Source organism: Endocarpon pusillum (assembly GCF_000464535.1).
Source record: "Endocarpon pusillum Z07020 unplaced genomic scaffold scaffold3759, whole genome shotgun sequence".
NCBI classification, from domain to species: domain Eukaryota; kingdom Fungi; phylum Ascomycota; class Eurotiomycetes; order Verrucariales; family Verrucariaceae; genus Endocarpon; species Endocarpon pusillum.
The window spans coordinates 20,246-35,769 of NW_006916358.1; the positions used below are offsets into that span (position 1 = coordinate 20,246).

The 15,524-nt window shown below is 43.3% G+C and overlaps 4 protein-coding genes across 4 annotated transcripts; 2 read left to right on the forward strand and 2 right to left on the reverse strand.

Annotated features, from left to right (window-relative positions):
• Nucleotides 1-3,720: 3,720 nt before the first annotated feature.
• Nucleotides 3,721-5,029, reverse strand: EPUS_08930 (uncharacterized protein; the record flags this gene model as incomplete). Its single annotated transcript, XM_007805024.1, has 5 exons — nucleotides 3,721-3,980; nucleotides 4,066-4,257; nucleotides 4,325-4,411; nucleotides 4,465-4,921; nucleotides 4,973-5,029. The coding sequence occupies 5 exons, from the start codon at nucleotides 5,027-5,029 to the stop codon at nucleotides 3,721-3,723; spliced, it is 1,053 nt and encodes a 350-aa protein (XP_007803215.1).
• A 1,704-nt stretch (nucleotides 5,030-6,733) lies between these two features.
• Nucleotides 6,734-8,245, forward strand: EPUS_08931 (uncharacterized protein; the record flags this gene model as incomplete). The annotated part of the gene is made up of 2 exons (XM_007805025.1): nucleotides 6,734-7,365; nucleotides 7,423-8,245. The coding sequence occupies 2 exons, from the start codon at nucleotides 6,734-6,736 to the stop codon at nucleotides 8,243-8,245; spliced, it is 1,455 nt and encodes a 484-aa protein (XP_007803216.1).
• A 636-nt stretch (nucleotides 8,246-8,881) lies between these two features.
• EPUS_08932 (uncharacterized protein) lies at nucleotides 8,882-9,709 on the forward strand (the record flags this gene model as incomplete). The annotated part of the gene is made up of 1 exon (XM_007805026.1): nucleotides 8,882-9,709. The coding sequence occupies one exon, from the start codon at nucleotides 8,882-8,884 to the stop codon at nucleotides 9,707-9,709; it is 828 nt and encodes a 275-aa protein (XP_007803217.1).
• A 5,023-nt stretch (nucleotides 9,710-14,732) lies between these two features.
• EPUS_08933 (uncharacterized protein) lies at nucleotides 14,733-15,062 on the reverse strand (the record flags this gene model as incomplete). Its single annotated transcript, XM_007805027.1, has 1 exon — nucleotides 14,733-15,062. One exon carries the CDS (start codon nucleotides 15,060-15,062, stop codon nucleotides 14,733-14,735), a length of 330 nt encoding a protein of 109 aa, XP_007803218.1.
• Between the last annotated feature and the right edge of the window lie 462 nt (nucleotides 15,063-15,524).

Genomic DNA, 15,524 nt, shown 5'->3' on the forward strand with positions numbered 1-15,524 from the left:
CTTATAACTATTAAATTAGTTAAAGATATAAAGGCTAAATAAATAAATACTAATAATATCTTTACTAAATTAAAGCTTTAAAAGAAAATCTATATAAAGCTATTATCTAGTATTAAGATTTAGAAAGGCTTTACTATTTAGCTTATCTAAAGCCTTTATAGTCTTAAGTAATTAGCTTATAAATAATATCTTTACTATAATAAAGTCTATAAAAGAATAGGGTTTAAGCTAACTAATACTAATTCTTATATCTTTATTTATAAGAATTAAAAACACACATACACATATATATATATAAAAGAGAATTAGATTTTATAGATTTGTAAATTTTATAGCCTAAGGGAGACTCTTAGGGACCCCCTTTATTTTTTTTACTTTTTTTATATTTTCTTGTCTTAAATAGAAGAATAAAAGAATAGAAGAGTAAAAGAATAAAAGAATAGAAGAATAATAGAATAAAAGGATATTCTATAGGCTTTTTTTATACACTTTTTATATGCTTTTTCTATGCATTTTATATGCTAATTTTGCGCTCTTTTTCTGCGCATTTTATGTGCTAATACTGTGTATTTCTATGTACTAATTCTATGCCCTCTTTCTCCTTATTCTACATGCCAATTCTATGCCTAGAGCTAGGTGCCAAAATTCTTGAGACTTCTCGCCACACCACTATTTCTACATCTATTCAATAGAGGATAGAGAGCCCATTTCGCTCTCTTAGGGCAGTTACTTGATCTAGTATCATACTAATTGTCTTATTGATCTCATCTAGAGTGATTTTATCTCACTCCTTCTTAATAGTCTTGCGTAATTCATCAATATTAAAGATAGGGCCCTTATTCTTTAACCTCTGCTTTATTATTCTCTAGATTAACTTAATAGGGTTGAGATCAGGCGACTACAGAGGATTAGGTTCGCATTTGATCTCTAAACACTTTTTTGTTTGTTTATATTTATTATTAGTGTTGTCAGAAGTGCTATAGGCGTTATTATTATTCTCTAAAAGTATCTAACTTAGATTCTAATTAGAAGTAATAACTTCCTCCAAAATAGTAATATAATTAGCTTATATAAGCCTCCTTTCTCCTCTTAAGCCTATGTAGAAGTATAGCTTGCTTTTGAAATCCCATCTAATATACGCAAAAACGTGCTAGACTTGATTTTAGCGTTTGAATTAAAATTAGATCTTTTTAGGGGCATTTCACGCTTTTATACTATAATAGTAATAAATTCAAGCTTATTATTATAGAGCATAAGCGAAATAAGATTTGTTATTATATTTATAGCGTTTAAAGTTATCTAAATACTAATATTAATATTTAAATACTCAAATTCCGCGTTTCTTATTTAATACTACAGAGATAAATTTTTTCTGTTATGCTATATCCCTTGTGTCCCAAATCGCCTGTATTAGACTAATTATTAGAGTTATAAGAATAAAAATTACATTATTTAAAAGATAATTTTAAGGGCTATTAAATAATATATTTTTTATTCTTATAAACTTAATAATTAGCCTAATACAGGCGATTTAGTTTTTTATACGCTAAACTCAAAATAGTAAAGTAACTTATTCAGGGACACAAGGGATAAGTGCTTACACTATATTTAGCTATGTTTTTTTGAATTACACGTTCAGATCTAGTAGCTAGACTTATAGCCCTTGTAATAGTATAATAAGAAGTAGCTATATATTAATATAAGGCATTTTCAACTATTTAAATAGCATTATATTAATAAGAAGCTAAAACTCGATTTTGACCTTAATTATAGATGTGTTTGCTGCGGCGTAGAGATTTTGACTTAAGGATTTAATAGCCAGTTGCTTTAGCTATATTATATGCCTTAAATAGCTCTATGTAAGGCAGTTTGCCAGCAGTAGCTTCTGCGTCACAAATAAGTTGTACCCGGCGCAGTATATCAATAATAGTTTGTGCCCTGCGTAGCAACAATAGGATTATCGAAATTAACGAATCAGGGATTCTGCAGGTTCTTCGGTTGGTTTTGCGCGTTTTAGCCATTTTGTAGAGTATTTGGAGTTGATCTGGTGGAGCTGTATGAGTTTGAAGATAGAGGGTGTTGAATAGGGTGGGTGAGAAGTCTCAAGAATTTTGGCACCTAGCTCCGGCCCTCTTTCTGCGTGCTAATTCTGCGCATTTCTACGTGCCAATTCTATGCCCTCGTTCTGCGCATTCTACGTGCTAATTCTGATTTTGATCGGGTATGGCTTGGCAAGAGTTCTGCAGCCTTGGCCCGCTAAAGCACTGCTTATTTGCTAACTAATCCCAAGAAGGCAGGAAGAGGGGAACATTGACCAATTACAAAGATGGTTCCTGCGGCCCGCATTTTTAAGCTTATAACCGTCACAGCCAACTGCACGAGCTTGGCGGTGTAGACACATTAGATAGATGATTCACACACTTTTTCAAAGAGACTCTCTTTCCGCCTATCTTGCTATTATCTTTCGGCTCTTGGGCTTTTCGACCGTTGTTTTATTGCAGGTTTAATTCTTTGAAGCTTTATTGCGTAAAGTAGAGCGATAGTAATCAGACTAGACATATAAGGTCTATGTCTATATCTATACGTCTGGATTTATTGCTTTTGAATAGATCTCTTATAGGCATCTTATTTCGTTTAGGCTAGAAAAGAGGAGGGATATCTAAGAGAATTACAGCACCAAGAAAAGACCTAGGTTTACCTAGGCCTAAGAAAATACTTCTTAATATCTGTCGCTAAGAAACACCCCTTGAATACCTAATAAATACACCCCAGAATAAGTCTCTTCTCTCTTTCTAAAAATAGTCCTTCTCCAAAAATAGTTCATCTCTAAAAATAGTCCCCCAAAAACAGTCTTCTCAAAAACAGTCCCCAAGAAAGCAACTCTTTTTCCTCCTTATTTCTGGCTAAAAGTGAGAGCCACCTCCGATTAAAAAGGTAAGACGTATAAGTAGGAAGAAATAATGTCATTACACACCAACTTTGATATTACTTTCTCAAAGAACCAATTAAAAGGACACATCCGAAACTAAATGCATTCTTGCTGAATGATTTCCTCCCTTAGTACCTAGATGTCTTTGCTGCTATGTCGACAGGACCAACGAGGGCTAGTCAGTCTCGGTACCAGTCCATTCTCCGTACCAGTCCAGTCTCTGTAACAGTCCATTCTCCCTACCAGTCTATTCTCCGTACCGCTCCAGTCTCTGTATTTAGTCCATTATCCGTACCGGTTCATTCTCCGTAACAGTCCATTCTTCGAACCAGTCGTAAGTTTTGAAAAGGGTGAAGTAGCTGTTATGCTACTGGTTGTTGTGCCACATGCCGTTGTAATACGAGTTGTAGTACTACAGATTGTATGTAGTCGTGCTATATGCCGTTGTAGTAACTCTACCGTAGGAGTTTCTGGGATACTCCGTATCTGATGCGGATTCATAAAAACCACATCCTCTTTCCCCTTCTAGCAGAATTCGAGTCAGCTATCGGAATTCGTTCCCGTTGATACGCTACGCTCACAGTGTGCCAGCGGTATCGCTAGTAGTCCTAAGGCTCCTCTTAACTATTTTAAAAATATTATATATCTTTATGGAATGCATCATGGTACAACTGCATGCATTGAACTATTTCATTCTTGAGTTGCACGCAGTATGAATACATCTGTAACTTTCGACATGCTCTGGCAGCGGGTAGTAGCCGATCCTAACGTCATGTTATGTCCTGCGTGTTTCACAAACGCGTTCCATCCACAGTGTAAACTTGTTGTACCCAGATCGCATCTGGCTGGGTCAACGTATCTTCATCCGCGATAGTTGATGTGCTCGACTGGCCTCCCCTCGGAGCAGTCAGGTCACCACTGAAATTCGCCGAGGACTGATGATTGGGAACGTTGCGTAGAGGATATGCGCTTGCGCCCCCCTGGTACCTCTTCCTCTCCGGTTCTTTGTGGAGGGATGCGCGATATGCGACAAGGCATGAGATAATGATCGCTTTGCAACGATGGAAACCTCAATGTTAGTAAAACTTCGACATTTTTGAGTAAGACTTGGGAAGCTGAGCTGGAAAACAACATACCGACTGCGCCCTCGATCGCAGACCATGAGAAGAGCCAGGAATCATCCTCCCTGGGGCTTTCGAGAGTGAAAATTACTTTGATAACTGCGCAGATCATGGTGAAGAGAGTCAAGCAGAAAACAGCCGCTATTTCGAGCTTCGTTCGGAGACTAATGCGGACGGTCCAGAGTAGTGTGATAGGTATTATGGTGACTATCAAAGTCAGGTATTGAATTGAAGAATGAAGAAATTGTGATCATCAATGGTGTCTTTTACTTACTGAGAGCGTCCGAGGCGACATCGACAGCGGCTTGGACGCGTAGAATCGCCCGTATGTACTCTCCTGTCTCAGGCTGAGCACATTTGACTAGGGAACGGGTTAGTCTGCCTGACCCTTTCATTGACGACTATATAGCTTACCAGCGATCACCCTGATATCCCCAAAGACACACCCATAGGCTTGGACACCAATGGAAACGGCCAAAGTTGCCACTGTGAACAGAAACACAATCCACCAGAGCACGCGCTGTCTTCTAACCTTCCGGCCCATTTTCTTGAACAGTGCCAGAAGAGCAAACTTCACACACCAAAGAGACACCAAGGTTAAGATGGTCACGGCGATGCCTTGGTGCACTTGCTTGTCTATCTTCTCCCAGAGGTCGGCCGGAGGCGGAGATATAGCGCCAACGGATATGTCCCAAACATAGTAGATGATGTAGACCCTCGTTTGCCATATCACAGCTGTGATGAAAAGAAGTATCCACGCCAACAGGACGAGGGCATCATCCAAGAAGAGGCGACGAAATCTTTTGATGCGGCAGTACCCTCGGAAGATGACGAAGAGGAACGATACCATTGAACTTCCCCATACTATACCCTGTAGCATAAATCAGCGACAGCAGTTGAGATAACGAGGGTTAAGGCTCACGAGGAATGTTGTCTGACTTATTGCCAGAGGCGTAAAGCTTGCAGGAGCAGTAGACATCGTATTGAGCTATGACGGGGTGAATGCAGAGCCAGGAACATCACCAGAACCGAGCAAATTATGAAAAAGCCAAGAACATAGGCATTTTGGATTATGGTGCTTCTAACGGCGGGCAGTGGGATTGAGCGCGCTGTTCTGATCTGGCAAGCAAAAGCCATTGGGCCCCAAAAGGGATCGGCAAAAATGAGGCGGAAGGAAGTGGTGTAAACGCGCACGAGTCTGAGAACAGTAAGGATCCCCTTTGAGCTGAGGAATCGGGTGACACCACCGCAAGTCGCAGGATTCCCTCCGCCTTAGTACACATGCACAATTCAGCTTACCATGCAACGGGCTGGATGCGCTGCAGTGATCTGTTGCTCTTCTACTGTAAAGATAGCAGAAAGCTGTCATCTAATGACAACGGAAGTGACGGAAGTGAGTCTCCTACACCATTTGCGGCCAGCTTTGTATCGTACTAGTTAGAGTCGGCCCGAAGGCCCGCACATTGGTGGAAGCTTAGCATTGGCATTCCATATGCGTTTGTCGGCGTACTTGTCGTGAACCGATTGCCCTAGGGCTGCTAGGCCTTAGCGCGTTCAGCTATTATTCTGCATCTGAACTTACTAAGACAAACCTACACTGCCATCGTTATTTTGCCAGAAGGTAGCGGATGGTGTGCTTGGACACCACTCGTTCTGCTCCCGATCCTTCTGGGGTTTGTGGGGCCATCCTTTGACGCACGGGGCGCTAAGCTAATGCAAGAACCCGGATAGACTGGCAGCTCACATGCACAATTCGTGACGAAGGTGGGATTCGCGCCATGTTCAGGCCTCCCCACTCGTCAAAGATCAAAGCCATCCGGACCAATCGTAAAGGCTTCCTGAATTGAATCGACCTGCTCTACTGACGACATGTGGCCCGGACGCATATCTCTGGCTCCTAATGCTGCTGTGATATGCACAGACAATCCTTTACAAAGCTACAAGTGCTTACTGCTTGTACGGTACCAGGGATGAGTATTGGTAGTTTGATGCTAGTATGAACCGTCTCAAAACGCGCCATTTACGGAATCCTCTTCTTGTTATTTTACATTGTCGTGTTGCCGTCACCCTAGGTCTCATCAGAGTTATGATGAAGCTATATCATTGTGCTTATATCTCTTCTTTCCCTCTCCTCTGTGATTGAGAGCTATTGATGTCCTCTACTTCCCTTCTAACTGTTCAAATTCTGTCTTTTTTTTCCTACTAGGATATATGCGAGGACTTGATTTATGGTGATCTTCGCATGGCCATTTAATGCGATGGTTGGTTTCGAAGACTTTACCTTTACTTGGGCTATAAGCTGGAACTGGAAACTCTGTTGTCTTCTGTGTGGCTTTTTTCTTTCGCTAGTCTTTATCGCTGGATACCCATCTTCTCCAGATGCTCTCGCGAAAAGCTTTCACGGGCGAACCCCCCCTCTAGCCCCTTATCGAGTCCCTGTCATTGGTCACTTTGCTTCGTTTCTTCGAAATCCTGCGAGGCTCTGCTTATCTGTGTCGTAAATACCTCCCGCATTCTTGTGGCAAGCCCAGCTGCTGAGATGAGCTACAGGAACCATTTTCACCAAGCGATTCCTTGCCGTCTGAATTTGTTCTACCAGGAGATATACCTCATCTGGGGCCCTTCGGACATCAATCTACTATGGAAAAATTCCGACACTTTCACACCAAAAACAGTTCAATTGATGGGAATGCGGAATATACTCAAACTGGGGCCAATTGGGGCGAGCTTCTGCGAGTCAGATGATTCGGGCAGAGGTCCACGACCGCATCCCAGGAGTCAAGTCGAGCCAGAAGACCGTCTTTGGTTCCACACACACAACACTGCGGCTACTTTTCTCTCCGGTATCCATCTTAAAGCTATTCTAAAAACATTCCAAACTAATTTGAGAACACGAATCGAGGCGCTACGGATCGATCGTAGATGGGACGAAATACCAGACTTGTACCAATTCATCTACAAGACATTGTTCCCCACGCAAGTCGAAGTTTTGTTTGGGACTTCCTTCCTTGCTTTAAACCCGAATTTCCTTCAAGATTTCAGGGATTTTCACAAAGGCTTGGTATATTTGCTTCGGGGGTATCCAAGCTGGCTGGTTCCGACCGCATGCAGTGCTCGAGAGAGGTGTTTGGGGTCTATAAAGAGGTGGCATTTGTTCTTGAAAGAGCAGGAGGGTAATGAAAACCCACCGCGCGATGAAGAGAGGTCTCGATTATATGGCAGCCGCTATATTAGAACCCTACAGAAAAAGTACGGAAGAATGAAGCCTCTAGATTTAGATGCTGTTGCAAGTTCAGAGTTAGGAGTGATATGGGCGTGAGTAATCCCTGCTGTGGCTCCTCAAGCTTTGCGTGCTAAATGAGTGCATTGCAGCGCAAATTCCAACATTATCACTGCCACTTTCTGGTACATCATCGAACTCGCCAAAGACCCCCGTCTTCTCTCGAGAATTCATGCCGAGGTTGGGGCTTCATTGTCTCAAACTAATGACTCAAGGAGCACGATAGATACCGACAGACTCTGTACACGCCCTTTTATTCAGTCCGCCTACGCGGAAGTGCTCCGACTTCACACCTACAATTTCCTTCTAACCACATCTGAGCACAGTGACTTCAATTTCCGAGGATGGAAAATCCCCAAGGACCAGATGGTTGGGATATCTAGCCACACCGCTCACATGGACAACAAAGCATGGAATACGGGCCTTGTTGACGGAAAGGCCCCTGTTGAAACATTCTGGGCCGAGCGATTCCTCATCTATGAGGGCAGTGCACGTAGTAAACCGTTGAAAATGGAACACTTTAAGCGCAGAAACACCCAGAGGCACTCGACTCACGATCTTCACAGTTTTTCTAACAGCTCCTTCGCGTCAGAAGAGAATTATTCCTCAGAAGAGTCTCCCAGATTTTGCCTGGACGAGCTGAGCGGCATTTGGATCCCATTCGGGGGGGGCTACAGCCTCTGTCCAGGACGCCATGTTGCCAAAGCAGAGATCTTACTGGCAGTGGCGCTTGTTAGTACCGCATTCGAGTTCGAGGTGTTGGATCAATTGAGTCTAAAGGACAGATTCATGAGCAGATTCGTGAGTATCAAAGACAAAGGCCTGCAGCATGACATGAGATATTTTGGAATGGGCGTCCTGCCTCCCAAAGACAAGGTGGCTGCGAGAATCCGAAGACGAGTTGAAAGAGATTAGACTGGCGGAGAGCGAATAGAATAATATGGTGTAGTATCACCCTACACTATCGTCTATCACCCCTACAGTAGACGCATGTGCTATTAGCCCTTTTGATCACAATATAGGACTATTGAAAACAATTATGTTGGTGATACGAGGCAATAGTGCTAGATATCAATGCGCATTGAGTGACACTGCTGTTGCCAGCAATCTCCTTTATTGCACCTGGCAGTTGCTGCACTTGACTATATATAGGTAGATGAGGCAGTCGCTTCTTATAACTATTCCCTTTTCCTATGAATGTTTCGCCAGCATTCAGCCTGCATCTTCATCCACTTTTCTTATACGCTTTTCGCCCATTTCCTCACCGAAGGTAGACATTATCGTTACTTTTTGTGCCTTTTAGCAGTTTTATCGGTGGCAAGCCCTCTGACACTGACATCAATAAAACAGAGTCGAGATTTTTAAGACTGGAGATGAAACATCTCGATAACTATAGAAAGTGAGCAATGAACAACGTTAATGGAGTGTTTTGTGACCATACCGGTAACGTTGAACTAAGACAATACATACCGCCTGTAGCCATATATATGGCATTACTGCCCCCAAGTCTCTCTTCCCCAAATGTATGCAGACTTCCACTTTTAAAGGGAAATGGCTTCTCTTCTCCACCCCATCACCTTTTTTTTAATTCAAAATGCTTTCACAATCTCCATCATCGCATTTACTCGTTCATACCACCCAGTCCGAACAGCGCTTCTACCTTTCTATTTAAGCTATATAATCTTGCTATTCCCAACCTACCTCAACACCCTCCACAACGTCGTCCTTGCCTCGATTGTCTCCGGCACGACCTATGCCAATCTCCTCTCCTATCTCGACCGCATCATTCTCTCCCAATGGAGCTTTGAAAATGGCGGCCCGGCTAACGTTCCAGAACTTACAAAAAGCGAGCAGCTCTTAAGCCGAAACGAAATCATCGGTACCGCCGAACCCAAAGCCGACCACCGCATCACTTCTGGAACCATCCTTCAACGCCTCGGATACGGCTACTTTGTCAACTCGGCCGCCCGCCTCATCGGTACCCCACAACAAGTTAAGAATGTTCCCCCATACTCCATCCTGAACCCTTCTTACATCCCTTCTCGTAGCCGGTTTCTTCTCCGCAAGCTCGCCATCTTCTGCGTCTGCTACCTCGTCCTCGACCTCGCCACCTCAAGCGCTGATCCCGCCTCCAACGCGGTGCTTTTCCTTCCATCCAAGATCCCTCTTTTCAGTCGCTGGCGGGACGTCAGTGCCGAGGAAGTGGCTCGGAAGGTGGTAGGTGGTGTCGCGTATTGGGCTATGTCATACTGCACGATCCAATGTTACATGGGCGCGTGGGCGTTCCTATGCGTGATGTGCGGAGACGACCCAAAGTACTGGCGGCCGTACTTCGGGCACCTAAGCGAGGCATACACGATCCGGCGGTTCTGGGGGTGAGTGATTCATTCATTATCTCTGAATCCTCTGTTAGCAGCTGTTTTGATGCTCCCTAAACCCCGTTTTCTGTCTCTTTGCGCAACACCCTGGCTTACGTTTTCGTGGTCCTTTTGGTCATGAGAAGTGTGTTTTGGCACCAGAATCTCCGCAGGTCTTTCACTTCCATCTCAACCTCCTTGGTTCACGGAGTGCTGCACCTTCCACGGCATAGCCTAATGGCGCGCTACATGCACCTTGCCGGGGTATTTTTGCTCTCGGGTCTGCTCCACAGCCTCACTGAAGTCGCTGCTCACGGCGGTCTCGGCAACGGTTCCTCGATAACGTTTCAGGACTCCCAGTGCACGCGGTTCTTCCTAACACAAGCGTTTGGCATTGCCCTCGAGGATGGCATACTGGAGGTAGTGAGAAGGGTGAGGATGTTGTATGGAAAGCCGGAACGGGCAACGGGGGGCATCTTAAGCCGAATAGTTGGGCGGGTTTGGGTCGTAGTGTTCCTGGGTTGGTCGACGCCCGCGATCATGTACCCTGCCGCAAGATTAAACACGGGGAAAGGGAGCGATGTGTTACTACCGATAAGTATTCTTCAGACTGTCAGGAGCGCGCTGGCATGAAGATTGAAGTTGAAAAGGCTTTCCCTCATTACGCAAAGGCCAGCCTGCAACAGGTCCAAGATAGTACCTCTACGGGGGACATTTTACCACTTGCCAATTTTAATCTCAGTTGTCATGCATAAGCCATGCTTTTCCCAGGGATGCCATGGAGGAATATTCCTACCGCCGTAAGATGGGGGGGAGAATTAGCAACATATAATTAACTAGTTGGCTGGGAAATCCATGTTTTGCCGCTGATGGGATAGATGCGTATGGGATTGAAGCAAAAACATCCGTTTGAAACGATGGTTCCAACGGTTTCAACGGTTCCAACGGCCGGGCATGAGGACGATGAGATATTTGCCAGAGGCATTAAAAGTCAGGCTTGCTGAATCAGTATTGGCCAAATGGTGATATTTTGATTGTTCCATTGGGCGGATGCCTTTGTCTCATTCAGAGGTCCATCAAAGACGACGAACTACTTCAGTCTAGACATCGAAACTCAGTCTGGTGTCTGCGTAAGAAAACCAGACATCTGTAAAGAGAGTTGCTCGGACAATTCATCCAGATTCAACCAAGATAAATTTTAGGCAAATGATTAGCTGCAAAGGGGCTGCCGAGCAGCCTTGGGATTCCCAAACATCTTTCTCCTATCCAACGAAAGCTACATTCGTGACCGGCCCAGAAACATCAACAAGATCTCCCATCTGTAAGTGTTAGAGACGTGCGCTATGCCAAGGTGTTCATAATTTCTATGGTCAGGCATCACCAGAGAGATTCTCCCCCTTCGGTCCAACAGTCTGTAAAAGGGTCCGCAAATTTTTGGACTTTGACCGCTTCTGGAGGGAGGTTTACGACAGGGCGTCGTAAAGCGTAAGGGAGAGAGAAGCGGTTGCACCTCTGTAGACAAAGTGAGCTGGGCGTGGTAATATATTGTCGAGTGAGACCGACTAAATCTGCTTGGGGGGCCAGACAGGGGGGCTCTGATTTCTCCTAGACAAATGCCCTGACATGCGGATGTGGGAAGGGAAAGCAGAGCATTATAAAGTAAGCCAGGATAAATATTGGAAACGTATTAAATGAAGATCAGTGATTATCACGTGATAATAGAGTTTGAGAGCAACCAATGTATAAATTTATACCCAGAGCTTCTATGAATACTTCTATGGGAGGCGATCCCTTCCGACCACTCCTAGGCTGCGAGAAGGATCTGCCAATTCGAGCTCAATGCCCAGACAGAGGAGAAGCTCAGCTTCTGCCCATGAATGACACCGTGCTTGCAAAAGAGGGGGGGAAAGGGGGAGAACACGACAAAGGCAACAAATCCGGGTGCTCTTTCTACAGGACCGAGACCAACGAAGCTTGAAAGGGAACAAAGTCAAGGATCATCCAGCAAGATCAGTTGCAATGGCCTAAGACTCAAGCTAGGGAGACAGCGCCGCAAAAAAGTCAAAGATTCAAAATACTAGATATTGTCTGCAAAACTCCAAGGAAAGCTCGAACAGCAGCCGAGGACATTGAGATAATCAATTCAGGCAACTAATCACAAAGCTAGAGAATCATAAATTGAAATCTCGGCCCAGTGGTAGCGTTATATAACCTCAATTCTCTGTATCCTGCTTGTTCTCTGCATCTTCACTCTTTTCTGCTGCACTGAAAAGCGCACAAGACACTCCTTCCCATCACTTGGATTCCGTCTTAGCTATCTTGTTGACCGTCTGCTTCTCATATACTCCACCACGAAATGCATATGATCAGGAGTGGATCCAGCCATCGCGGATGCCGGTGGTGGGGCTACGTGCGGCTTGAGCAGGTCGATTCCCTTGGTCATGAGAGCACTGCTGGAGTATGGCGGGCCGTGACGGGGCGGGAGAGGTCGAGTGAGGAGATTAGCTGGAAGGGAAGTGAAAGAAGAAGAAGAAGAAGGAGTAGAAGACAGGAAGGAAGACACAACGAGGGTGATTGAGGAGCAGCGGGCTCTTCATACCCGGGCCAAGCGGCAAGAGGCCGCGTTACCCAATCGGGCGGAGCTAAACCGGAAGAGGCAGCGCACCGGCATCTAGACTACCTCACCTAGTTGTCAGTGCTACATGTCGTTGTACTACGAGTTATAGTACTACAGATTGTGCGTTATCGTGCTACATGCCGTTATACTACAAGTTATAGTACTACAAATCGTTGTGCGACAAGCTACAGTATAGTTCGAGACCTGGTTTTGGGGCCCTTGTAGCTAAGGGCTTTAGATGAAGTAGAAACTGATCATCTCAGACATAAGAGACCGAAATTGGATCTATTAGACTTTATAAGGGCTGTTTGGCCTATTTTGCTACATGTTACGCTTGCTACGCCTTATGATCATCTATATATATAAATATGCTCTTTGTATACTTATTTAGATAGAATAACTTGTGTTCTTTACTTATTTTGAATCTATTTAATAAAATTCTTCTTACTGTTAGTTAATTCTATTCTCTTTATATTAGTATAATTATACTTTTGTAATATTATAATTGCAGATATTAGAAAATATTTGAATTAGTCTTATATCTGCTTAATAGATGCTATTAAATTTATATAGTTAAGAGAAACTCTATAACTACTAGTAATACCTTTAATAATGTGAAAACTAAGCTACATTACAGCTTGGTTAGTGGCTAAGTCCCCTGAGGGCCAAGTCCTGGAAAGGCTAAGGAGCCCCCTAAGGGCTTTGTGTCACACATGTTGCCGTAGCTAATGCCCTAGTTAAAGCTTAGCATCAGGATCAACTGGAACATGGAACTCAACTAAAGTTTATATAAGTAAACATATTAATATAAGGGCATTATGCAACGAATATATAACGTAGTTGCTACGTATAGACTCTTATCTATATTCTAGCTTGCATTAAACAGTCTTATAGCTGTTTAGAGCTTCTTTACGCTCCTTGGCTGTAGTCTATATAACAGACTAGATGCTCCCTAGATAGCTAGAAGATGCAAGTAATTTAACTACATCAGTAAGACACTTCTACTCTATTACTACTTAACTACTCTTAGTTGACTTCTATTCACTTCTGTTATTCCACCTTTTCACAAATAAAGTGTGAGTATAATACATTAAAAAGAGCAGTTTCTAGCAGTTAGACAACTAGAGACTTAAAAAAAAAGCAAAAAAAAGAAAATTAGTTTTTAAAGCTTAGTTATAAAGTAAGTAAAATTAGATTAAATAACCCTAAAAAATTAAAATTGTCTAAATTAGTGTTTTATATCTTAAAATCTAGAGTTATAAAATAGTCTAGATACTAATATGTTATCTCTTTAGATTTAGCCTTATCTATTTAAGAAACGCGTTCTTTTATCACTTTACTTAAATATAAAGAGTTTATTACTTTTATTTCTTTTATTATTTCTTTTACTTTTATTTTTCTTTTTTATTTTCTTTATAAAAAGTCTTCTTTTTCTGTTTATTATATTACTATCTTTTACTGTACTCCCTTAAGTGACACTTTAGCGAACATGACAGACACACATACATAGACAGTCGACTTCGTTCGTAAATTGATCCAAGTATAGGAAGAAATCTATAAAGGCCTAAAAGAGGCAGTCCTATAGTATAACATACAATTACTCCTTAATCTTATTCTCTACCTCTGCTCTTATAAGCAACAAAGCTAGAACGCGCCTACCTCTCAGGGGAATACACCTAAATCATGAGAAGCATACGCTATAAATAATCTATTAGAGAAACAAGATTAAGCCTAGAACCTAATAATATAATTAGAATAGGTAGAGCAAGCCCTAATAAGATTAGCCCTAGCCTCTTAACTAAAGAGAAAACCTTAGTTATATACAGACGCTATATCCCTTGTGAGCCCGAATATCTCGAGATGGGCATCCTTTCTATTTGGGACTAGTATTTTTGGCTTATAAAAGGCTAATTATTATAGCTATAACGCTATAAATAATCTATTAGAGAAACAAGATTAAGCCTAGAACCTAATAATATAATTAGAATAGGTAGAGCAAGCCCTAATAAGATTAGCCCTAGCCTCTTAACTAAAGAGAAAACCTTAGTTATATACAGACGCTATATCCCTTGTGAGCCCGAATATCTCGAGATGGGCATCCTTTCTATTTGGGACTAGTATTTTTGGCTTATAAAAGGCTAATTATTATAGCTATAATGCTCGCTATATAGGAGCGACCCCAGTGCCATCCTCGTCGGCTCTGCAGTCTTAGGATAGCACTCAACATGGGCTGAAGATCTCGCGCACTCGTCGCCTGCTTCCAACGTGACACGTGACAACTTCTATTAAGTGTATAGGCGCTAATAGATTTCTTCTGCCACTAATTCTTGTGGTAGCACTCTAAACCCTTTCGAAGTTTATATTTGTTAAGATAAGATTAATAAGCTATTTATTTATTTATTTATTTGATTCTTACTCTAATACGGTCTTACCCTAAGGGTGGTCCATGCGGGAAACTATCATCTCTGACCCTGAACAACGCAAACTGGGTAGAATTGAGGAAGCTGAAGGGAAACTCCATCTCAGAAAGTTCGAGGAGTATTGCCGCAGCATCGTCCAAGGTCATCTCGCCTAATGGTTTCCTAGTGCCGTAGCCGAAAGAATGCTCTAGCTTCTTCATACGCCGGTAACGCAAGGCCCGGACGATAAGGAGATACGTGAAGAGTATGAAGACGAGGGTAGCACCCCGCGAGGACACAGCTGAGCCCATAACGTTCCAATGCATTGAGGGGCTTGGTGAGTCTTGTTGATAAGGCATGATACTGGCACTGAGAGGCGGGAATTGTCGTATCTCGCGTGGTTTAATACCACGAAGGCGGTCCGAAGTCTCGCTCGGGCCAGAGTGGGCCCGGGTCAGGTTTTTGGAGAGCCCGGACTAACGTGGCCAATTCTCGAACTGTATGAGCGCTGATAGGTTGGAATTTCTACGCGAAGCACCAGGTGAGCTGCTTCGTACGAAAGCAGTGCGCGCTGCCTGCGATACGCTGTTGTAGTCGTAGGTTGGGAGCAACCCCACGCGCTGGCAAGATCTCTTGTCTTCCTCAGCCTCCTGATTAGGGCGCCTCTCATGGACGATCCCTATAGATTCTGTGTTAACGTGTCTGGCTTCGCTGGCGTACAGGTGGCGAAGTCGTATCGCTGCTAGGCCGCGCCCGACGCGACAACAACATCAGGGGACTCAAGTCTGATGCCGCCACCGCGTCCGCAATGCTGACACAGT